At 34.8% G+C, this 23078-nt stretch overlaps 3 protein-coding genes across 5 annotated transcripts; 2 read left to right on the top strand and 1 right to left on the bottom strand.

The window, feature by feature from the left end:
- Positions 1-7690: 7690 nt before the first annotated feature.
- On the top strand, positions 7691-14164 carry LOC102609532 (potassium transporter 4). Of its 3 annotated transcripts, none has more exons than XR_369558.4 (10): positions 7691-7972; positions 9623-9863; positions 9943-10188; positions 11013-11063; positions 11203-11463; positions 11677-11729; positions 11812-11926; positions 12019-12273; positions 12432-13667; positions 13891-14164. XR_369558.4 is itself a non-coding variant. In XM_006468870.4 (9 exons), the coding sequence occupies exons 1-9, from the start codon at positions 7928-7930 to the stop codon at positions 13514-13516; spliced, it is 2352 nt and encodes a 783-aa protein (XP_006468933.2). In that variant the 5' UTR covers positions 7691-7927; the 3' UTR covers positions 13517-13847. The 3 variants fall into 3 exon arrangements, 1 of the variants encoding a protein (XP_006468933.2); XR_008052236.1 differs by lacking the exon at positions 13891-14164 and adding an exon at positions 13776-13847; XM_006468870.4 differs by lacking the exon at positions 13891-14164 and having other exon boundaries at positions 12432-13847.
- Positions 14165-14230: 66 nt separating this feature from the next.
- On the bottom strand, positions 14231-18449 carry LOC102611926 (retinoblastoma-related protein-like). Its single transcript, XM_015527291.3, has 10 exons — positions 17996-18449; positions 16517-17384; positions 16272-16428; positions 16085-16157; positions 15731-15907; positions 15525-15641; positions 15294-15420; positions 15075-15190; positions 14874-14989; positions 14231-14655 (listed from the first exon to the last, which is right to left on the bottom strand). Exons 2-10 carry the CDS (start codon positions 17367-17369, stop codon positions 14493-14495), a joined length of 1899 nt encoding a protein of 632 aa, XP_015382777.2. The 5' UTR covers positions 17370-17384; positions 17996-18449; the 3' UTR covers positions 14231-14492.
- Positions 18450-20045: 1596 nt separating this feature from the next.
- On the top strand, positions 20046-21145 carry LOC102612224 (non-specific lipid transfer protein GPI-anchored 30). Its single transcript, XM_015527232.3, has 2 exons — positions 20046-20745; positions 20839-21145. Exons 1-2 carry the CDS (start codon positions 20421-20423, stop codon positions 20958-20960), a joined length of 447 nt encoding a protein of 148 aa, XP_015382718.2. The 5' UTR covers positions 20046-20420; the 3' UTR covers positions 20961-21145.
- Positions 21146-23078: the final 1933 nt, after the last annotated feature.

The following is a 23078-nucleotide window of genomic DNA, read 5'->3' as shown; positions in this document are numbered from 1 at the left end:
TTCCTTTGATGAGAGTGAAGACTAAAAAAATTTCAGTTTTAAGCATATGTTTATAGTATGGAGATGAAATGAATCGACTTAATTACTAATGTTTCTTCTTGATTAAGTCTCCCCCCCAACAAAAACAAAATTATCTTCATGGTATATTATTATTATTTTATACCAAGCACGTAAGTTTTGGGCGGGCCTCCGAAATTGGATAGAGGAAATACTAGAGCTATCCAATGGGCCAATTACGAAGGCCCATTAGGCCTACTTTAAGTTGAATCCAGTGATTTTGTTCTGGGTATTTTTATCCAAAGCTAGTGGTGACTTTTTCAAAAAAAAAAAAAAAAGCTAGTGGTGATATTTGACTCCTTTTATATACCCCATTTCTAATTTACTCCATTTTTTTTTTCTAAAATTACCCTCATTAAAATTAAAAATATATTTAACCATTGAGGCTTGGCTTAGTAGTTAGAGCTACTCCCTCACAAGTGTGAGGGAAGTGATTCGAGTCCCTGCAGACGCATTGCAGGAGTTTAATTTAAATTTTATATCTCAAAACTTGAGTGAAGATAATCTTTATCTCAGTAGGGGAGTTGACGTCTCTCGAATATTTGAGAGGGTTAAAAATCTGAGCAGTACCACATTAGAATTGATGTAAATCGGTCTCAGTAATTGTTTGATTATAAATATCATAAGTAATAGCCTCCTTAAAAAATAAAATAAAATAAAAATATATTTACTTTCTTTTAACTTTTTCTTTTCTATCTTATTCGTACTCTCTCTTTCTAGAATCACTACCATACCCATTTTAGGTGCGTTTGGAATTGAGGTGTTGTACATTTTAAGCTACAGCTGCTATGAAAAAAAAATTGTAACTATGAAACAAAAATTAGTAACATGTAGTAAATATAAATTTTGTCAAAATTATTAAAGATATAATAGATTTCTATCATATAAGTAAAAAATCATATCAACATAACTTGTAAATTACAGTAGTTAGTGTTTACCAAACGCTTTAGTGTTTTAACTTTTAAGTTACAGCTGTCCAACTTCAATCTCAAACGCACCATTTATCACAAGAAAAATCCATTACTGACATTGAACAACATTTAATTTTAATTATTTTTAATTTTTCTTTGTAAAACATAGGGAACAAATGGTTTATTGAATAAAAAGCTAACAAATCCTCAAATCGACGATGGCTAACAAAAAATAAAAGAGAAACCAGTTAAATCGCAATTGAGATTTTTCAATCATGTATTGAGATTATTTTTTTTCTTAATCACAAATAAGTCACAACCCCTTTAGCAAAGCCTCCGCCATCAGACATGTACAGTTTAATTGTTTCAAACCATCGGAGGAGCACAATGACACCTTATGGTTCATTTTTCAATCTTTTTCAGAACAAAGCAAAGTTCAGTTTCACGGACACATTTAAGCTATGGCTATGCTTTATAGTAAGGACATGTAAAACTCTTGCTACTTTGATTCACATTCACAAAGCAAAATAGGGATTTTAATGGCACACAAGGTAGATTTTGGATTCAGCGCCGAATTCTTGTTTTTGGTTTCGTTGCACAAAGGTTTTTTTTTTTTTTTTTGAGACTGATTAATCATCAGATTACTGCATTACACAGATATTTACAACAACTGCTTATTGTAGCAGAGGTATTACACTGATATTTACAATCAGATATACATGATTGGGACTTACATTATTACAATGAATTCTATGAAGTACATGCCCAATACAAATAACCCCTCACAGGAGAGGATGTCCATATTCCACTTGCATTTCGCAAGAGAGAAGGATATAAAGAACATTTAGCCCCCACAATGCTTTTGTGGGGGCTAGAACCGTTGCCCTCACAATGCTTGTGAGGGCAGCAGCCCACCACTTCGGCCAAGGCCGAAGTGGCCTTTGCACAAAGGTTACATTCAAATCAATGCTCTCATAAATATTCTTCAATATCCACGGTGAGTTTTGTAGTTATGAAAATGGGTACGATGGTGAATGTTGGAAAAGAGATAGAAACAGTGCAAATGAGAGAGAGAGAGAGAGAAAAAAATTACTTCTTTAATTTTTAATGAGAGTAGCTTTGGAAGTAGATGAAATAAATTAGCTAGGAAGTGGGGCTTTATTATTTTAAGTGACGGGTATAAATTGTCTAATTGGTCCAGTTGAAGCAGGTGACGTGAGATTTTAGCATAATTTATCTATATTGACTTTATTATCTTAAGTACTTAAAATCTTAGATTACGATGATCCCATCTACATCAATCCCCCACCCCGTTTATTATATATAGTTGATATACAATGTATTGATGATGAAGTGGTAGCTTTTCAAACCTGAGAGTCTGGTAGGACTTTTTCTTGATAGTGCATGAACTATTTGTATTTTGAAATTAAAATTATAAAGTTACTCAGACTTGTTTCCGTACAAGTACCTTATTAATGCAACTTCACTTACTTTATTAACATAGATAATGAGATCATGATAGCGGACATGAAGATTAAATACTCCAGAAGATAATGAGATCATGATAATGGACGTGAGGATTAAGTACTCCCAATCGAAAATGACATGAGCAAGTGTATCAACCTTTGTTGTGATGAAAGAGTCAAGGGCAATAAACTTCTTACGTTTGAGGAAATCGTTTATCCCGTAATATAAAATCTGTGATCATCAAATGGATTTTTACTAAAAATATTTTTTTTCGTAAGATTCAAATTAATTTTTCAATCTCTACCATTTTATGATTTTAAAAATTCGAGTGATTAATTAAATTGAAACTTCAACCAAAAAAAAAAAAAAAATGACGAGAATGAAAGAAAACAAGAAACTATTCTCAAAGATAAAATTTTAATAATGTTGTTGTTGTTGTTGTTGCTATAGCTATATAATAGTTATGCAATTTCTTTCTCACAATACGATCGAAATTTGATCCTCTGGTTTTTTTGTATCATAAGAACACCTCTAAAATTTTCTAATAGACGTGAACCCAAAATTAAGCAAAATGTAAGTATATATTATAGTAATTTATATTTGAGTAATAGAGTAGTTAAGTTAAGCAAACTGTAGGAATATTATCATTTTTCTACCAAATATTTTTTACTTGTTACTTTGCCACTAAATTTTTTTGAAAATTATTCTTTCTTATTTAATATTTCAGTTTTTATTTTACCACCAAACCATTAAAGTTAACAGAAATTATAATAAAAGTCTATTTTATCCTTAAACTATACATACATTGTGGACAATGAGGACAGTTGTTTGCAGAAACAAGAAGTAGCTCTACAAAAATAAAGTTTGGGAACGATACATTCAAACAAATTTAATTAACTAAGCTCTGAAATGAGCTTGAACGAGAAAGGAAATGAACATTATTATAAAAATTAAAACTAAATTTCAAATAATTTTAAAACCAAACTTTTTTTTGCAAGTTTGGATTTTTATTTGTCTCAGGACACCAACACCGTAATTGAAATGACAAGCTACCGTTTTGACATATTGCGGAATGTCAACAGTACCCCCAACTAGCCAAATGGTAATCAAATGGAACTAGGGGTAGGCACGGTTCGGTTCGGTTCGAAATTAAGTAGAACCGATTTAAATCGGTTATTTTATAAAAAGAATCGAATAAGAACCGAACTCAATAAGAACCGAACTCAAACGGTTCTTTTCGGATCGGTTCGGTTCGGTTCGGTTTTTTCGGTTCTGGGCCTATTGGGCCTATTTTAAATTTTTAAAATTTTAGCCCATTGGGCCTCATGAATGTAATAATTTTTTTCAATAATTAATTTATCCTAATTTTATTACAAATATTAACAATAAATACAAAATATTCAAAACACATTTTATCACTAATATCTTACTAACTATTAATAAGATACTCCCAAAATATGAAATATTAAAATTTCAAAATACATAACCAAACTCCAATACTCTATCTATATAAACATAATCATAATGTTATAAAGAGAAATAACACATGTTTGATTTGAATAAAATTAAAAAATAATTCGATTTTTCGATTCAGCTAAGTGAACCGAATACCGAACCGACATTTCGATTTTTTTTACAAATAGTATATTCAGTTTTTTTAAAAAATAAAAACCGAACTGAATTAGAAAAAACTGTCGGTTCGGTTCGATTTTTTTAACACTACGGTTTTTTTGCCCACCCCTAAATGGAGCAAAAACTTAGAGGTTTGTTTACAAATAAAATAATTTTAACTATCTCCTTGCAACAGCCTCGAACCTTAGGGAAGTTAGGTAATTTTTAATAATATTCCTAAGTTGTACTACGTCATCCCGGGGGAAAAAAATGGTTGTATAACGTAAGGCATCAGCAGATCGGCTCACTCTCTCGTGAAATTGAACATCCAAGGAACGTGCCAGGAACTTGCACAACGAATCGCATTCTTTGATCGTTAGTTTGGCTTTAGACTTGTAAAATAAATAAATAAATAAAATTAAAAATTTGTTTCTATTCGCCCCCCATCACCCCAGTCAAACCTGACTGGCCACACCGCCGCACACGTCAGCAACCTCTTTGTTATGCCGGCTCCACTGTATCATGTGTTGCTGGCTGCTTGGTACTAGTAAAGTGGGTCCCAGTACGCGGGTCTCAAAACAGGGGATAAGCATCATGTTAAGACTAGGGATGATAAAAATTTCTATAGAGGCGGGTATTCTTAGAGATTTTTCCAATTCAAGGAGGGTATGCGGATAATTTCATATTTAATTTCTTATTTGGGGAGGAGATGAGAAATTTTTTTTACCCAATTTCTTATTCGGGAAGGGGACGGAGATGAGGTGGAATTCCCATCCCCTATCCATTTTCTCATTTTAATTTTTAATTTTAATTTTATTTTTTAAAATTACTAGTAAATAAATAATAAATTTTGAATTATAAAATTATAAATATTGGTAAAAATAACAAATATCAAAATATTTATATTATTAAACTTTTAGGTCTAATTAACTAATTAAAATTCTAAATTTTTATTTAGGATATTAAAAAAACCGGGTACATTCTATTAGCCCAAAATTTTGTTTTAATTTTAATATTCATTAAATGTTTTAAATTTAAATCTATTTTTTATTTATTTTTAAATATTATAATTACCCACAACGAATCACAATTTTAATATCTAATATAATTTAATATAATATTTGCTCTTGATTTACTCCGACTTTAACTATTGTGCTGTAAAGGGAATAGTCCACATTTATAAAGTGCCACGCCACCATTGAAAAAGTTAATTTTGAATCTAAATTCGATTTTATTTGTAACAATTTTGTATTAGACTATTAATTTATTCACGATAGTTTGTAAAAGAAGTTTGTATCTCTTACGTGTTGCGTTACTTACTAATTTAATGTATCTGACTTTTGTAATGGATATTAATGTAAGATATATTTCAAACTTTACTTTTATTTGAATTTTTTATTTTAATATGATTAACTCAAAATCGAAAACAAAAAATGTATTAGTTATTCGGGGATCGGGGATTCTTGGGGATCCCCTGTTATTATTCAGAGAGGGGATGAAGATTCTCTCAAATAATTCTGACGGGAATGGGGAGGGGACGGGGACATACGTAAAATATGGGAATGGGTACGGGGAGATTGGTCCCCTCCCCTCCCCTCCCCTCCCCATTGCTATCCCTAGTTGAGACTGAAGTCCACGCACTCACGTAGCCGTTGGAATTCACGCGCTGAGCGTCACTTCACTTGTCTTGTCATCTCAGCCACCAGTTTCCCGCGTCCAAAACGTGGGGCAATATAGAAGAAGGGGCATAATTAACGTCACCCGGAATAATGGAAATAACTCATCTCTGCGCATTACGTGGAGGCAAAAAAAAAAAAAAAGAGATAAGAATTTGTTTTTTGCACGTATTGAAGACGTCCGTTAACAATATTATTATTTTTTAATATTCAAACGAAATAGAATTATAAAAAAAAAGTAAATGAAAATGTTGCTGAATTATTGTAGGAAAAAAGAAAACTGCGATGGCCCATGATATAATACTCGTTACGTCTAAAATTTGCTCACACGCTCATGCAAGAACAAAAACAACACCTCATTTTGATTTTTGATTTCTGAATGTGTAATGCTTCGGTTTAAATAAACATCAATAATTACATACTTTCTGTAGGATATATTAAGAAATTTTTATTAAAAATAATTTACTATTTATTTATTAGATAATAAATCGTCATAAGACATAAAATGACTTATTTAATTATGTTATTATCCAAGATAAAACTATGTTGCAACCAGCCATTGAATTTGTAGTTGTACAATTGCATTAGTTGGATTTAATGGTTGAAAGTAATTGTAGTACTGTGCTACAGTTGTAATATAGCTGGACTCCATTATCCAATAGATAATTGATATCAGTATTATTACTCAAATTAACATGTAAATCCCTTATATAACCACCTTCTCAAAATCATGTGATAAACTTGATATTTTCATATTCCCATTCAAACATTTGATAATACAAGCCGCTCCTTGAAAACAAAAGGCTTTATCTTTTTCACGTCAAGCAAGCAAACAAATTACGTGCACGAACTTCGGATTGAAAGGCACCACCGAAAAAAGTTTAACAGTGGTGTCATAATTGATATTGTTGATAAATGGAAGAGAATATGGAATTAGTCTTTGCCGGAACATTATTACTGTCGGGCCATTATAAGTCTTGACTTATTGCCATCGTGTCCATTATCCAATTACGCATAATCTTATCGCATCTTATAGTAATTTGATACTCACTACACCAACACCGTATTTAGCACATTTTATTAAACATATACTTCGATATTATTTTTTTGGAAGAGCTCCGCGTGTGCAACAACACTCTCCTTTGAGTTTATTTGTGATTGAGTTGATGTAACTTTTAAATTATAATTGTTGTGAAAAAAAAAACTATAAGTATAAAATAAAAGTTAATAATTTGAAATAAATATAAATTTACTTCAAATCATTTCAACATTATTAAAGATATTTGCATAATAATAAATTTTTCACGATACAACAGTTAGTGTTTACCAAACACTTTAATGTTGTAATTTTTAATTTACAACTTTCCAATTTTAATCTTAAACGCACCCTTACTTGATTAAAACCCCCACGTAATACAAATGATAAAAGAGTAAAGGTCAATGTTACATGCTAAGTATGAATTATAATATTAAATATTAAAAAGGTTTAAGTATTTCAATAATTTATTATAAAAATCTTTGAAATTTTTATATGGTAGGACAACTTGTAATATCTTGTAAATTGTAATTAAGAGAATAATAAAAAAATAAAAAATTATTATTTTAAACATAAAGTGGGTTTCTAATAAAGAATCCTTAGTTATATTAGAGATTTTTATAAGGTAAGATAACTTGTAATATTTTGGAATTAAGAGAATAATCAAAAAATAAGAAATTACCATTTTAAAAATAAAATAGATTCCTAATAACGAATCCTTAATTATATTAGAGTCCGTACTTTTTTTTATTAATCGTTGATTTTAATATGATTATGGATTCTGATTGAAAATTTTCTATTTAAAAAATGTATATTATATATATATATATATATATATATATAGATATTTCCAAATCTAGTCCTTGTCTAAACTCATTTGAAAACGAGTCCCAGGCGCGTGGAGTCGCGTGAGTTTGAAAGGCGCAAAGAGCAATAATGGATTCGATTATATAAGTAAAAGAGGTCCGTTTGGAGAGAGGGAGCTGGGGAGACGACACGAGACGATACCAGATGCCCGATTGTGAGTCGAACCGGTTGCTCTTTATAAATTGAACGGACTGATTTAGATTTTGCAGTGATAATTACGGAATTAATCATCATTTAATTAAACACAGTAATCCGTTTTTAGTTTCTTGAGAGACAGAGAGTGTGAGAATATTTCTCTCCCTATGGAGCCGGAATCTGGCCTTTCCCCTCCTCGTAACCCCTCTCAGGTTAGCCCTTTTCTTTCTTTATTTATATACCTTTTATTTTATTTAATTGTTACTTAACATTTTCCCTTTTATTGTTTCCTTTTCATTTCATGTTTTTGTTGCTATGAGTTTGGTTCGTTTATTAACTTTTTTCTTTAGCTTAATTCTTTGATTTTATCTGTTTTCTTAGTGAATTGAACTGTTTTTTTTTTTTTTTTTTTTGGGGTATGTTTATTGATGAACTATGATTTGGGGGAGTGATTGATTGGAATATATATATATTTTTTTGGCTTTAATAGTTTGTATTTCAGCTACTACTGATTGAGTTAGTGAAATTTGATTCATTAAAGTAAATGTTTTACTGTTTGATATAATGAACTTGTGTTTTTAATAGTGATTCTCTTGTGTTACTCAACTTATTAATTGTTTAGTTTGAATACTTGAACTAACTCGGTTTGATTTGGAGTGTGTGTCCATGCATGTTTCAAAATCTTGGATATTTATGTTTTCGGTCAAGACCTGAGCTTTACTTTTATTTTTGATAGAATCTTTTGAGTGCATGTATATCAACAAGGGAAATGAGTTTCGATGAATTTTTTTTTTTTTTTCCTGATAATGATTAGGACACAAGGCTTTGAGTTTGAAGCCCTAATTCATACTTGAGTTATAATTCAACCAACTAATTGTATTGTGTCATGTGGGGCATGTTGTTGTTTGCCGGTTTTCATTTTTATTTGATGCTTCATGGGTTCTTGTGGGGTTATGCTCTATACCATAAAGTGGAACATATCTATTTGTTTTGGCATGTGTAGGGTGTGGAATTATTGTAGAATTCATATAGCTCAGGTGATACATGACTAAAGTGAAAAATAATATGGAAGCTGCTAGTCTCTCTTGCTAAATCTTCTCGGAAACTAATCTATTCATATGCATTAAAGACAGCTCACAACACTGGAGGTTATTATCTCCCATTAACAATGATGTTATGGGTGGCCAATCACTATGGAATAAGAAAAAATTAATGCAGATCCAATTCCTTTCCTATATCAAGTCTCAGAATTTGGGGATATCCTAGTTAATAATTATGTTTGAATTCTCAGTTTTTCTTTCTCCGGAGGTCAATGTCTCAAAATTTGAGGATGTAGGTGCTATACTGTTTTTGTAATCTGTTTTCTGCTTTACAATTCTAGTAAAATTGAAAAAACACTTGGTATGAATTTAGGACACTATTACTTAGAATCATGAAAGTCATTCTCTAAAAATTAGTATTAAACTCGGAAGGCAATTTGAATAAGTTTACGTGTATTTGAAGAAAGGCTTCCCTATTTTAGGTACTTTTCTTGCATCTAAATAAGTTTGACCATGCTTTGTATGTGCTTTTCTTTAAATATTTTACTTACATTGGGAAAAACATATTAACGTGTGCTGTTGTTTCCACTAATTTTTTAGACAATGTTGCTCTTTTTTTTATTTGTAAATTATTATATTTATTCTCTGTCAAATGTTTATAGCATTGGTGATCAGCTGCACTTTGAGATAATATGATTTGAACTTGATGCATAGCATGACTTTTTGATATTATGATCATTACAATTTTCCTGGAAATTGCATTCTATTAAGACTTAAGTTCCTGATTAGTTGAAGGTTAACTGTGATTCTGTTGCATTGCAGCTTTCATGGCCAAATCTCTCGAGGAATCTACTATTAGCATACCAAAGTCTAGGAGTAGTTTATGGAGATCTGAGCACTTCACCTCTCTATGTTTATTCCAGCGCATTTTCAGGGAGGCTGGATGAAAAGGAGAGTGAGGAAACAATACTTGGTGCATTTTCCTTGATTTTTTGGACGCTTACGTTAATACCCTTGCTCAAGTATATCTTTATTGTCCTGAGTGCAGATGATAACGGTGAAGGTGTGGTGAGACTTAGATTTTGTATTTGGATGGTTTATTCTCCATGCCTTAGAGCTTATGCATATCTAATTCATGTCAGGTGGCACATTTGCTCTTTACTCATTGCTGTGTAGGCATGCAAAGTTTAGCCTACTTCCAAATCAACAAGCAGCTGATGAGGAGCTCTCAACCTACAAGTATGGCAATGCAGTGCATGCTGTTGGCTCTTCTCCTTTTAAGAGATTCTTGGAGAAGCATAAGAAGTTACGGACAGTCCTACTAGTTGTGGTTCTTTTTGGTGCTTGTATGGTCATAGGTGATGGTGTGCTCACTCCCGCAATATCAGGTAAGTTCCTAGTATGGGGTTTTTAGTTTAGGGTTGTTAAAAGATAGTGAGTTCAAGTTTTTATATATGGCTATCTGATGCCATTGCAATTATTGACTGTTGAACTGGAACATATTTTGTCAATCTGTTACCTTTTTTTTTATTTTTTTTTATTTTAAATTGGAGTTGAGTAAGCAACTTAAACAATATAATACCCACTTCACTTTCTTTATCAATAATCTCTCATACAAGTTAAACAGTATAATCCCTCTACTTGTTAAAATTACAGGGTAATTCCACTAGCTTAGACTGTTATGGGTAGATTATAGATAACTGAATCACCCTGTCAGACTACAGTTTACCATTTCTAATGATTTTCCAATAATCCTATATTTGCAAAGTTGGGATAACTTTGCATCCCACCTAATGGGGTACAACCAATGTGTTTATATGAGTGCCTTGTTATATACTTTATTCAGTTGGGGTAGAAACTGTATATCCCCACTTTGTATTGTATTTCATTATACATGGTTTTATTACAGGAACAAATTTTCAGTTGTTTGCCAGCGTTGATGGTGGTGGAATCATGGGCTTTCAATTTGTTCATATGTTCTAACTTGCACATAATTTTTTTTTGTGGACAGATTTCAATTTATTCATTTATCATTCTAGAATCCAAGTCGTATAAGCTCGTATGTAATGTCAGTGACATTTTCTTAATATTAGTTGTTACTCGGAGTTGTATAAACTTAGTCTGCTGTAATCTCATAATTTATTCTTAACTAGGCTCTTTTTTTTTTTAAAAAAAAAAATACATATATTTACGTTTTACATTTCACTTGCAGTTCTATCATCAGTGTCTGGGCTACAAGTTACAGAAAACAAACTGACTGATGGTAATCCAGTTTTCTTTTACCCACAATCACTTAATATAACTTTTTGTTTCAGGACAGAGATACATATTGATACTTTTATGTTTCTCTAGGGCATCAGGCTTGGTTTGCTTGTGACAAAGTATGCTACCTATTTTTGTAGGTGAACTGTTGATACTTGCTTGTGTTATATTGGTGGGCCTGTTTGCTCTGCAGCACTTTGGCACTCACAAAGTGGCTGTCATGTTTGCACCAATTATAATCGTCTGGCTGATTTCAATTTTTGCTGTTGGTTTGTACAATGTCATACATTGGAATCCAAAGGTCATTTCTGCCATTTCTCCACTTTACATCATCAAGTATTTTAGAGAGACTGGTAAAACTGGTTGGATTTCTCTTGGAGGGCTCCTTCTCTGCATAACTGGTAGGTTGGATCTGGTTATACACAATCTTTACTAAGCTCTGCATCATGATGTTACCAAATTGCTGGATAAATAGTGCAACTCATCATATGAACTGTGTGTTGAAGGTTTTTTCTTGGTTGGTTATAATTATCCAAGTCCTTAAATATCAGATACTGATTCAATATTCTATGTTCCCAATTCTATCACAACTGAGCGTTTTTGGGTGTCATCAGGTACTGAAGCTATGTTTGCAGACCTTGGTCATTTCACTGCCTTGTCAATCAGGGTGAGTTGGACTCATGTTTCTGGCAGCTACGTTAGAAGTTTTTGCATGTGGTGGAAAACTGACTGACAGTTTGCCTTTGCAGCTCGCATTCACATTTTTCGTATATCCTTGTTTGGTAGTGCAATACATGGGTCAGGCTGCTTACTTGTCAAAAAACCTTGATAAAATTCCAAACAGTTTTTATGACTCTATACCTGGTTAGTCATATTAAGAAGATGTAAAATTAATCCTATATTCTGCTCTCAAGTTTTGAGTTGATTTAATTTTGCTTTCTATACTTTTTCTGCAGAACCTGTATTTTGGCCTGTCTTTGTTGTTGCCACGCTTTCAGCCATTGTTGGGAGTCAGGCTATTATTACTGCTACTTTCTCTATCGTCAAACAGTGCCATTCCCTTGGTTGCTTTCCACGAGTCAAGGTTGTTCATACCTCAAGACATATATATGGGCAGATATATATCCCAGAAATAAACTGGATCCTGATGATCCTTACTCTTGCTATAACTATTGGGTTTCAGGACACAACTTTAATTGGAAATGCTTATGGTTAGTCTTTCTTCACTGTCAGAGTCTCCATCTTTTGTTACTAGTCTATTGTCTAATATCATTATTTTAAACTTCACATTACCTGTGACTTCATCGGACATAACATCAGTTTTTTATGGATGTTCTGCTTAGCATTATTTTTATTTTTGGGTACCCAGGACTTGCTTGCATGACAGTTATGTTCATCACAACATTTCTCATGGCACTTATCATAATCTTTGTCTGGTATAAAAGTATCTTTCTGGCTGGGGCATTCCTTTTATTCTTCTTGGCCATTGAAGGTGTTTACCTATCAGCAGCATTTATTAAAGTGCCTCAAGGAGGATGGGTCCCTCTTGTGCTCTCCTCTGTCTTTATGGTTGTTATGTACATTTGGCATTATGGAACTCGCAAGAAGTACAATTTTGACCTGCATAACAAAGTTTCCTTAAGATGGTTACTTGGTCTGGGCCCCAGCCTTGGTATCGTCCGTGTGCCTGGTATTGGCCTTATATACTCAGAATTGGCAACGGGGGTCCCTGCAATCTTCTCTCACTTTGTAACAAACCTGCCAGCATTTCATAAGGTGCTGGTATTTGTTTGTGTAAAATCAGTTCCAGTGCCATATGTTTCTCCTGAGGAACGCTTCCTTATTGGCCGTGTTTGCCCTCGGCCGTACCGTATGTATAGGTGCATAGTGAGGTATGGTTACAAAGATGTTCAGCGTGATGATGGCAATTTTGAGAACCAGCTCATTCAAAGTATAGCAGAGTTCATCCAGATGGAGGCAGAAGAGCCACAGTTTTCTAGTAGCGAGTCTTCATTGGATGGAAGGATGGCTGTTATAAGCACCAGAAATGTTGAATCAAGCACGAACCTGATAATATCTGTACAAGAAGAGGATATTGGTTCGAGCAGCTCCATCCAGAGCAGCAAATCTTTAACTCTTCAGAGTTTGCAATCTGTTTTTGATGAGGATAATCCAGTCAGGAGGCGGCAGGTGAGGTTTCAGTTACCATCAGATCCTGGAATGGATCCTGCAGTGAGGGAAGAGCTGATGGATTTGATCCAGGCCAAGGAAGCTGGAATTGCTTACATAATGGGTCACTCCTATGTGAAGGCTAGGAGATCATCCTCATTTGTGAAAAGGTTTATGATTGATATCTTGTATTCATTTCTTCGGAAGAACTGCAGGGGCCCTTCTGTTGCACTAAACATCCCCCACATCAGCCTCATTGAAGTTGGCATGATATACTATGTTTAGTTAGATAAATTATGAAAAATGAAAAAGGGTCTATCATCCTTGGTCGATGCCAGTCATAATTTTGAGAGGGTGCATAAGGAGGCATCTTGTCTTTCCTGTTGGGGTGGAATGTAAGCTGAACGCATGTATGTTAAATAGACTCTTGTTGCAGGTAATTCATAAAGAAGCTTCCTTTCTCCCATTTTCAATTGTTCTTTTGATGTATCGATAATATTGTCATTTCATTTAACGACTTGTTAGGTTTTTCTATGAATGATAGATAGAATTCAATGTTGAACATATGGCTGGCTTTCAACATAGTAATAATCTCGAAGAACCAGTTGATTTTTCAGCTTTGCTTGCCGAATGTTATCTAACGTATGCACCGTGCTTAGGGATATCACTGGTTGGTTTGCTATTACTTGCCACCGGCACTTGGATTGGATGATGTGAGAGACGATGCTACAAATACATTAGCTCCTAATAGGGAGTTTCTCCATTCATCGAGTTTTACTTCTGCAGTAGTTTTGAAGAAAATTGAAAATGAGAATTTTTGTGATTACAAGTTCTGAAAATCGTGCTTGCCTTTTTGTCCGACGTTTTGCTTGTGCTGCTACAACATTCTTGGGATACTTTTGATATGTATTGAGTTGAAGATCTTTTAGGTAATGTGTAACTAGTATCACGAGAAGGAAGAAGAGTGGAGAGGGCTTGAAAGAGGAAACAAACACTGAATTACGGGTCCTATAAATTCCTGATTTATTGACATAAGAGAAGAATATAAACAATTGCTTGCATAAGAGTTGATGAAAAATGAATGAGAAAAAATTTTATCATTTACACGAATACAAACAGTTTTGGGAGTGTTTTTGAAGAAAATGTCCTCATTTATTACTCTTTATCTTTATTATGTATGATGTATCCAAAGCACTCGCAAGTCCCATACTTATCTATCATAGCCCCAGCCTTTGAGCTGGCCTATCTTTGGTAACTTTTGCTACAGAAGATCGTTAGTTAAAATAGTAAGAGAAGTGAAAAAAGGGTTCCCATCATTGAGCACGTTTATCATTTTCAAATAAGAGACTTTGGCCACCACAGCGTCACTGATCAAAGCCGGATTAACATCATCAAAGTTCAACGTACGTCTTCGCTTGTTGGTGCTGGAAAATGAAACAAGAATGAAGATCATCAGCTTGTGTGCCAGAGTTTCGGGTCTTTTAAAGACACCCTATGAAGACGATGAAATCATGTGAAAGGTGTCTTGCATGGCAAAGGGTATCACATCCTCGAACAATTAAAGTAAGACGATGCGTAGAGATTGACCATATAAACTAATGTGACATTAACACTGTCGATTCCCAATTCAAGATTAACATACCTGTTTATGCGCTTGTTGATAGCATCAAGATCCTTTGAAGGGCTTTGGTAAGCACTAGTACTCTCCCCAAAGTAAGCATAGTAGCTTTTGCCCAGATGAGAGTTCAAAGCATCCTTCTGGTGAACATTACAAACAAGTTAGAGCAAATTATGGATGAAAAGGGAAGTTTAACTAAGCATTTACAGGGCAGAACTTGCTTGCCTTTGATGGTTTCAGCGGAGAGAGATAGACATTCTGTGATGGAGACACCTTCTTTGGAGAGATATCGGGTATTCTTGGAAATGGGGATGGCTGCGGCGGTGTCTTGGGACAAATATCTACCAGCGGAACAGAAAATTTATTTCGATGAATAGTTTTGTCAAAGAAAGAAAATTTGAAAAAATTAACAAGAGCAAAGCAGAGAAAATAGAGGAAGCATACCGTTGTCAGCCTCAGGAACTTGTTTCGGTGCTTCAGTAGAGCCAATATCCTTTACTAAAGAAACTACGTTTAGAATGAATACTTTGTTGTAAAATGCATCAATGCTTTTGTAATTCTCTCTATTTTTCTGTTTCAACAGACACACAGGTTGTATAAGCTTCGCTGAAAAACTGATATGTAGAGAAAAAGCAAAAAAAAGGGGAAAGAAAAACATTGAGATGATTAACATACTCCTTTGTGCTTAGATAACCAGCCGGCAAAAACAAAGCCAAAATCTTGAGATCTGCATTGCGGTTCCTTAACATAATTGTCAGTGATTTCTTCAAATTTCAGCTTTAACTTATTAATCTGCAAGCCACGAAATAAACTCAGAATGAATGGAAGAAGGATGAACAACAGAGCATTTATCATTGCTTGCCAAAATAACCCATTCAAACCTTAGCGACTCCACAGAAACAGCAGAGTATGATGAGGTCAATATGTCGGTTGAAGAAAAGGTAAGTTTTTTCAACCAGTATCTGTCTGAAAAGCAAATAAGTTTTCTCCCTGATTTGCTGTGACAGTTTCAGCCTCTCAGCCATACTATTTATTCGAACAGCACCTAACTTAGTCATCTGCAAAGAAAGACTATTCCTTTTAGCTTATTTACCTTCAATATAAAAGCACTGTGAAGTTTGATTAGCCGGTGGGAAGTCTTTGGAATGTACATGAAAGAATCTGTATCTTTTATTTTTTATATTTTTTATTGTATTGTAACACTGATTGCAATAGTTGGCCAATGCCTACTATACCTTGTTAAAAAGAAAAGTGACTGCAGCATCCATTTTGATACCCCCATCTTTCGGTGTCTTTGATTGCACAGGGCTGTAAATAGAAATGAACAATTCTGAGATTTTCAACAGATAAAAGAACGTAGTAACATCTAAACTGGACTATGATCCCTCATTCAATAAAAATCAATTCACAAAAAGATCGTGCCTCATAAATGCCGTTTGCGAAGATGGGGTTACTGGTTGCAGCTTTACTTGGTGACTGTCCACAACTGGTGAATCAACCTTCATTGCTGTTGCATAGGAATTGTGTTTTGTGAGCTTACTGCCATTCTCATCACACAGTCTCTTCATTCCGTTGTTACCTGAGATAGGGAGCAAGCGATAAACTTCATTTTATTAAGAAGTTTCTTGGGATACAAGTTATTGTTAGCTGACTGAGAAAGTCATTACCTGTTGATGGCTTGTGCTTATGCAAATTATGTTGATATGCCAAGACTCCAGAAGCAAGATGATTATTCATGGAAATTTCATGTAGTGATGGCATAGGCTCAGCTAGCAACTTTAATCGCTTTATTTCCTCTTGAAGATCTGGTCTTGAAGCAATCAATGAATTGTACAACGACGAACCTTTCTCCCACACCATGCTCTCTAACATTGTTTCTTCCAAAGAATTCAAGTGTCGCATCAATTCTCTAGGAAGGGAATCTTCATGTCTAATGAAGCTCTCTGTCACCTTGCACATATCAAATGCTGTTATGCCAGCTCTCTCCAAGATCAATGGAAACAATATACTGACTCTAGTACGTGCCATCGAAACCAGCTCAGCTGAACAAGCAAGCATGCATCTATGGAACTTCTCATTTGTTAGCAGACCACTCAAATCTCTCGAACTCGACTTTCCAGCTTCTGATGCACAAATTGATTCCAACACCTTGTAGTACAATTTCAGAGCTTCAGTTCGCTCCTGTCCTGACCACAAGCTATCCATCAAATTAACATTTAAAAGACTCCAATTAAAAAGCCTTTCTCCCAATTTAATACTCGGAAATATGGCCTCCAGCACTATATTTGCTCCGCTTTCTACCTCATTAGCTATGCTAACACTACCCAATGAAAGGAATTTCTCCAATTCAGCGGATGGCTTCGAAGGAAGAGGAGCAATAACAGTTTTGAGCCAGTTTGAAGCTGTATTTTGCGCTGTTCTTACTGGTGTAGGTGTCATCTTTGCCATGCTACCATTTGATTGTGACGCAGGAGAGCATGGAGGAGAAGTTGAATTGGTGGCTTCCACTGGAGAGCCCATCGCGCAATTTTTCCTCTGCACAATTCAGTAAAACAATGTTATATTAACACTAAAACGTAGAACGTACATTAGCGAAAGTTTAGTGCAAGAGAAATCTTGTTTCCTTCTTGCTAATGCAAACCTTCAAGACACCACCATCTAAATTCATCATTTAAGCACATGCAGTCCTTACTGTAAAGAAAATTTACATCAAGTAAAAGAATTTCAAACAAGAAATCACCGGAAACCAAATCCTCTCCACACTCATGTAAGCGAGCTTCGAACCCCATAGCCACCCCTAGTGCTAACGTACGCCATCTGATGTTTACTAGGACCCCCCATCATAGAATAATTTAATAACATAAAAGTTGCCACTGTTTACATAAGATCAAGTAAAATAGCAAAACTGTGATTCTTTTTGAAGAAAAGAAAACAAATATTTACGGGAGTAAAGGTTTGCTTGATTTCCAACAAAGAACACGAATTCTTTTTTTTTTCTCTCTCTCTGAAATTATTTTCGAATTATATCAGAAAAAAATTCAAATAACATGCAGGATCATCAGTATGAGATAGCAGCAAACACAAGAACTGAATAAATATCAAAACAGTAAATCCAATTGGGTGAACAGATAGATGATGTATCAAACCTGGTAAACGATGTTCGTCAAAAAGCAAACGGGGGCCGGCTTTGAAGCCAGATTCCTGTTGGTGGTGGGGATCGATCAAGCAGTTTATTTGTTTGTTTCTTTTTTTATTTATTTATTGTTTTGGGTACGTGGGTATTGAATTTTCTCTCACTTTTTCTCTCGTTTTCTTGCGCTTTCTGTCAAAACTTTGGTTCTACTTTGGCGGAGGGGGTGACAAAAAAGATGATCGATCTTTTCGCGCGGGAAAGTGTAACGAACAATGAAGTCCATCCGCCTTTATTTATTTATTTATTGTTTCTATTTCTGTTTCCTTAACTGTAGAGTATTCCGTTTCGTTTCACGATTCCGTCAATTACTTTTAGAAATACGTTTCGTTTAGGGATTTTTTTCTTTTTCTTTTTTAAATTCTTTTCAAATGCTTTTATTATTGGATTTAATTTGAGTAAAGTTGTCTTTTAAAAGTGTTCCTCTATTAAAAAATTAACTTGCTAATGTCATATTTCCTTTTTTCTTCTTTAAAGGTGATTAATTTTTTTTCTTTACTAAGATTCTATTTTTTTTTAATTTTTATTATTTTATTATTTTAAGTGATGTTTTATCGGGTCAAATTTCTTACTGACCCTCCTAATCCAATTTTGATGACATTGTTAACCTTATCCTTCATGAGAAGTGAAGGAAGATAAAGAATTTCACATTCTATATGTTAGCTCCGTTGGCTACAAATTTTAGCTTGGCACATGCACTAGTACCACTCAAATGCAAATTAATTATAGTGTAAGGTAGTATTCTAAAATAAAAGTTTTAGTCAAATTATGCAAAATTCACGTTTCAATTCGTTTAATTGGTAACATTTAGGGGTGACAATTGTACCCGCAAACCCACAAATCTGTCCAAACCTGCCCGCCAAAACCTGTCCGCTGCGGGTAATTTTACCCGTTGCGGACGGGTTTATTATTATAAACTAAAACCCGCACATGGATGCAGGTGAGTTTGATATTAATCTTATATCTGGCGGATATCCGCCGGACCCGCAATATTTTTTCTAAATATTTTTAATTTAATTTTAATCTTTAAATGTATAAAGAAAATAATGTAATTATTCGAATTACCAAATAGCAAAAGGCCCAAAGTTGTGTATATTATATACCTATTATAATTTTGTATGTATTATTTTCTTTATCTTAATACATGAATTATTTCATTATTATAATTTTTTTCTCCGAATTAGTATTTGAAAATATTAATCTTAATTATTATTTTAGGAATCATGCTGGATGAGTGCTTATTGTGGTGAATGAAATGAAGATCTTCTCTTGGAGCTTGTTTTAAATGATAATATGAAATGTAATTGTTATTTTTAGGTACTAGTTTGTATTTTTTAAATAGATTTGTGTGATTTATACTTATATTTGAGAATTTGTGTTGGATTCATGTTGAAATTTTAATTTTTCGTTTATATTGGTTAAATATAAAATTGAGTATGTTATATGAAATTTGAAGTTATTATCATAAATTTATATATTAAATATTTATGATTTTAAATGCGGAAACCCGCAAAAAATGTACTATTGCGGGTTTGGTAATTGTTAAAACCCGTTGCGGGTGGGTTTAATAATTTAAATTTTGTGCGGGTTTAGATTTGGTAATGACAAACCCTCGGCGGGCGGTGCCCATTGTCATCACTAAGCATTATCGAGTGTTCCATAATTAACAATAATCACTAGAGTCTTATCATTTTACAAATTTGCGTAATCACACAATCATTTGTATAGTAATACAATGTGTTATCACCTATTTTATTTATTTTTTTAAACTCATACTGCAACATAGGCAAACACCCAAAACCTAAAAGATTGTAGATTTTAAAAAGTTTCATTATAATGAGTAATGATTTATTGGGCGACAATCATCTTATGATAAGTGATATTGTAACATGACATTATCTATTTTATCCACGTCTTCAACAATATTCACAAGCTGTTATAAAAATTCTAACTCATGCATGTCCAAATACTCAGACATTGGTACTTAAAGTGTAAAAAAAAAAAAAAAACTCATAAATGTCATAATAGACAGCCGTAGCTTTTGATTTTAATTTTTGGGCATACGTAGCCTACATCAAGTTTGGTCTTTGCATGGCATTTTTAAATATTTCTTGGTGGCGAGTAGTAGCTTCACCTATCCAACGACCTTTACCTTCCTCTTTCAGCTGTTACTATTTTGGTCCCTAAACATAATCACTTTCTAGAGATAATATTGAAAAATCAACCAATAAGCACTTGTTGGCTTACCAACTCAAAGCCCTTTTGCTCAAAAATCATCCCGACTCTACAGATATATGTAACTAGCTCGTGTGACGCACAGATGAAGCCTATACATCAAAGGAAACAAGGAAGGGAGGGGGGAGCAAAGGAAGAGGAAAGAAATGGAGATGAAGTTGATTTCAAGCTGTGGGATTGCATTGATGGTGTTGTTGGCAATGTTGAGCGTAGAGGGAACATGGGCTCAAAGCACTTATTGCCTGAACCGGCTCGCTCCTTGCCTGAGGTACCTTAACGGAAGCCGAGACGTGCCGGATAGTTGCTGTGATCCTCTTAAATCGGTGATCAAGGACAATCCTGAATGTTTGTGCAGCATGATTAGCAACAGAGGCAGCAGAAGAGCTGAGGAGGCTGGCATCAATGTTTCTGCAGCACAGGAATTGCCCGGAAAATGTGGACAACGTGTCAATCCACTTGGCTGCCTCAGAGGTTCAGACGTCTGCATGTTATAAAATTTTATTTTGATTTTTATATATCATTTATTAGTCATGCATGCTAACAAATAAATGAATTTTTCCATAGGTTCTCCAGGTTCAGCTCAGGATTCCTCGGCCAGTGCCTTGTTGTTCAAGTCACAGAGCTTTATGGTGGCCTTGGTTTTGTCCATGACTGCTCAGATTTTGTGCGTATCGAATGTGATATAATCTTATTGGCAACAAAAGAATATATACTTGCTTCCAAGACATTAATTGCTGTTGTATTTTGAGAGTTTTGTTTTTGTCATAAAGCTCTCTCTTTTTCTCCTTTGAATTCTTTAATTTGATGTTGTTCTGCTGAATGAAAATTGAGTATCTCTTTCATTTGATGCTAATTAAAGGTAAATAAAAGTTTAGCCTCATGGAAATTGTGTATCTCTTTTTATTTGATGCTAAGTAAAGGTATTATTATCTTATTTGTCCAATTAAGTTTGTCTAAGAGTGAAAAATCCATAAAGTATGCTGTTCCAATATTTTAGAGGTAAATCACAAATAGATTCAGGCTATTAATTCAAAATAATTTTTTTTTTTTGATTAGATGGGGCTCAAACTAGCGAGCTAAACAGGAATAAGATGGGGTTGAGTAACCCCAAACAAGTCCTGAACAATAATAGAATAAATACCCACAGGCGGGCTAGAAAATAAGTGCACTCCATGGGGGTATGAATGAGCCATGTTTGCCATAAAATCCGCCGCCGAATTTGCTTCCCGATAAATATGGGTGATGGAAACTTGCCAGTTTCTACTAATAAGTTCCCGGATAGCTACGACCAAAGCATAGAACTCGTTAGGCACAACCACTTGCTTCGAGACCAATTGAGTAACACAAAGGCTATCCACTTCAACCAAAAGACGTTTTATTCCAGCCTCCCAAGCTAGACGTAATCCTTGGTATAGACCCCAAAGTTCAGCCATTAGCACCGAACTCTCTCCAATATTCATACAAAATCCAGTTATCCAGTGACCGACCGAGTCTCGAATAATACCACCAGCACCTGCACTCTCATCTTTTCTACAAGATCCATCCGTATTCAATTTGCACCAAGGCCATGGGGGTGGTAGCCATCCAATAAAAATCTCCTTCCTCCGCGGCTGTTGACTTATGTGAGAATTATTTAGTCTATGGATTTCGTTGGCTCTGGCCAGGATATCTACATAGACTGTTGAGCTATCCGCCAGCTTCCCCTCCACCATAAAATGATTCCTCCAATACCATAGTCTCCACACCGCTACGCCGAATATACACTCCCAAGCTAATGGAGAGGGAATGTTCCACTGGTTTTGTAAATTCGCAATTATCCAATCCCGTAAAGATGACTGAAAGAAAGAGGATTGATGCCGAGTTGGAACAAGCCGAAACCAAACCTGCTTGATGCAATGACAATCTCTCAAGACGTGAATAATATCCTCAAGAGGAGCCCCACAACGATCACAACCTGGAGAAACCGGAATATGCCGCCTAGCTAGTTCACTCTTGGTTTTTAATTTCGCATGTAAAACCTGCCAAAGGAAAATGCGAGTTGCTTGCGGCCCCTTCCAGGACCATGCATGATTCCATGCATTATCAGTAGCAGTGAGTTCCAGCTGACCGAGGGTCTCATATGCCGAACGAACCGTAAAGTTACCACTTGGCTCATAACGCCAATAAATTTTGTCAACACCAAGAAGAGAGCTAGGAGGCATTTTCGAAGCAATTTGCATCAGGATAGAATTGGGTAGCAAATGTTCAAAAGCTGACCAGTTCCAGCCCCCATGCACGTTTAGAAAATCACTCACCGTAGCGTTAACCAATTCTTGAGGCACTGGATGAACAGCGAGATTGATCAAAGGGCCTTGTTTTGTTGCCCAGCAGTCCAGCCAAAAGCGAGTTCGAGAACCATCACAAACGGCCCAGCAAGCTCCCTGCATGGTGGCTGACCACGTGCTCTTTATGGCTTTCCAGATTCCAGAACCTTGTTTCTCAGGTAGGGACAACGGCAAGTGTCTAGGATCCAACCCGTACTTTGAGCAGATAACCTTAACCCACAGCTTGTCTGAGTTCGAAACTATTTGCCAGCTCAGCTTCATCAATAACGCCTGATTCATCACATCCAACTTCTTAAACCCCAGGCCACCTTTGGGTTTCGGCATACAAATTTTATTCCAGCCCACCATACTCATCTTATGGCTCTTGGACTTCCCATCCCAAATAAAACGACGGCAAGACTTCTCAAGCTTCCCACGCACCGGAGCTGGTAATAAAGTTGTCTGCATTGCGTAAATTGGCATTGCTTGGAGCACCGAATG

The sequence above is a fragment of the Citrus sinensis genome, chromosome 2, assembly GCF_022201045.2.
Source record: "Citrus sinensis cultivar Valencia sweet orange chromosome 2, DVS_A1.0, whole genome shotgun sequence".
Lineage (NCBI taxonomy): Eukaryota > Viridiplantae > Streptophyta > Magnoliopsida > Sapindales > Rutaceae > Citrus > Citrus sinensis.
Note: the sequence above shows the minus strand (reverse complement) of the source record. Positions and strands in the feature narration are given on the sequence as shown.

Excerpts from the sequence above, each read along its gene's own strand:
- LOC102611926 (XM_015527291.3), bottom strand. The coding sequence starts at position 17,369 with ATGGGCTCTCCAGTGGAAGCCACCAATTCAACTTCTCCTCCATGCTCT. Across the intron at positions 15,421-15,524 it reads GGTTATCTAAGCACAAAGGA|AAAAATAGAGAGAATTACAA; the intron begins GTATGTTAATCA and ends CTGTTGAAACAG. Across the intron at positions 14,990-15,074 it reads CTCCGCTGAAACCATCAAAG|AAGGATGCTTTGAACTCTCA; the intron begins GCAAGCAAGTTC and ends AATGTTCACCAG.
- LOC102609532 (XM_006468870.4), top strand. The coding sequence starts at position 7,928 with ATGGAGCCGGAATCTGGCCTTTCCCCTCCTCGTAACCCCTCTCAG. Across the intron at positions 7,973-9,622 it reads CTCCTCGTAACCCCTCTCAG|CTTTCATGGCCAAATCTCTC; the intron begins GTTAGCCCTTTT and ends GTTGCATTGCAG. Across the intron at positions 11,464-11,676 it reads GCTCCTTCTCTGCATAACTG|GTACTGAAGCTATGTTTGCA; the intron begins GTAGGTTGGATC and ends GGGTGTCATCAG.
- LOC102612224 (XM_015527232.3), top strand. The coding sequence starts at position 20,421 with ATGGAGATGAAGTTGATTTCAAGCTGTGGGATTGCATTGATGGTGTTG. Across the intron at positions 20,746-20,838 it reads TCCACTTGGCTGCCTCAGAG|GTTCTCCAGGTTCAGCTCAG; the intron begins GTTCAGACGTCT and ends ATTTTTCCATAG.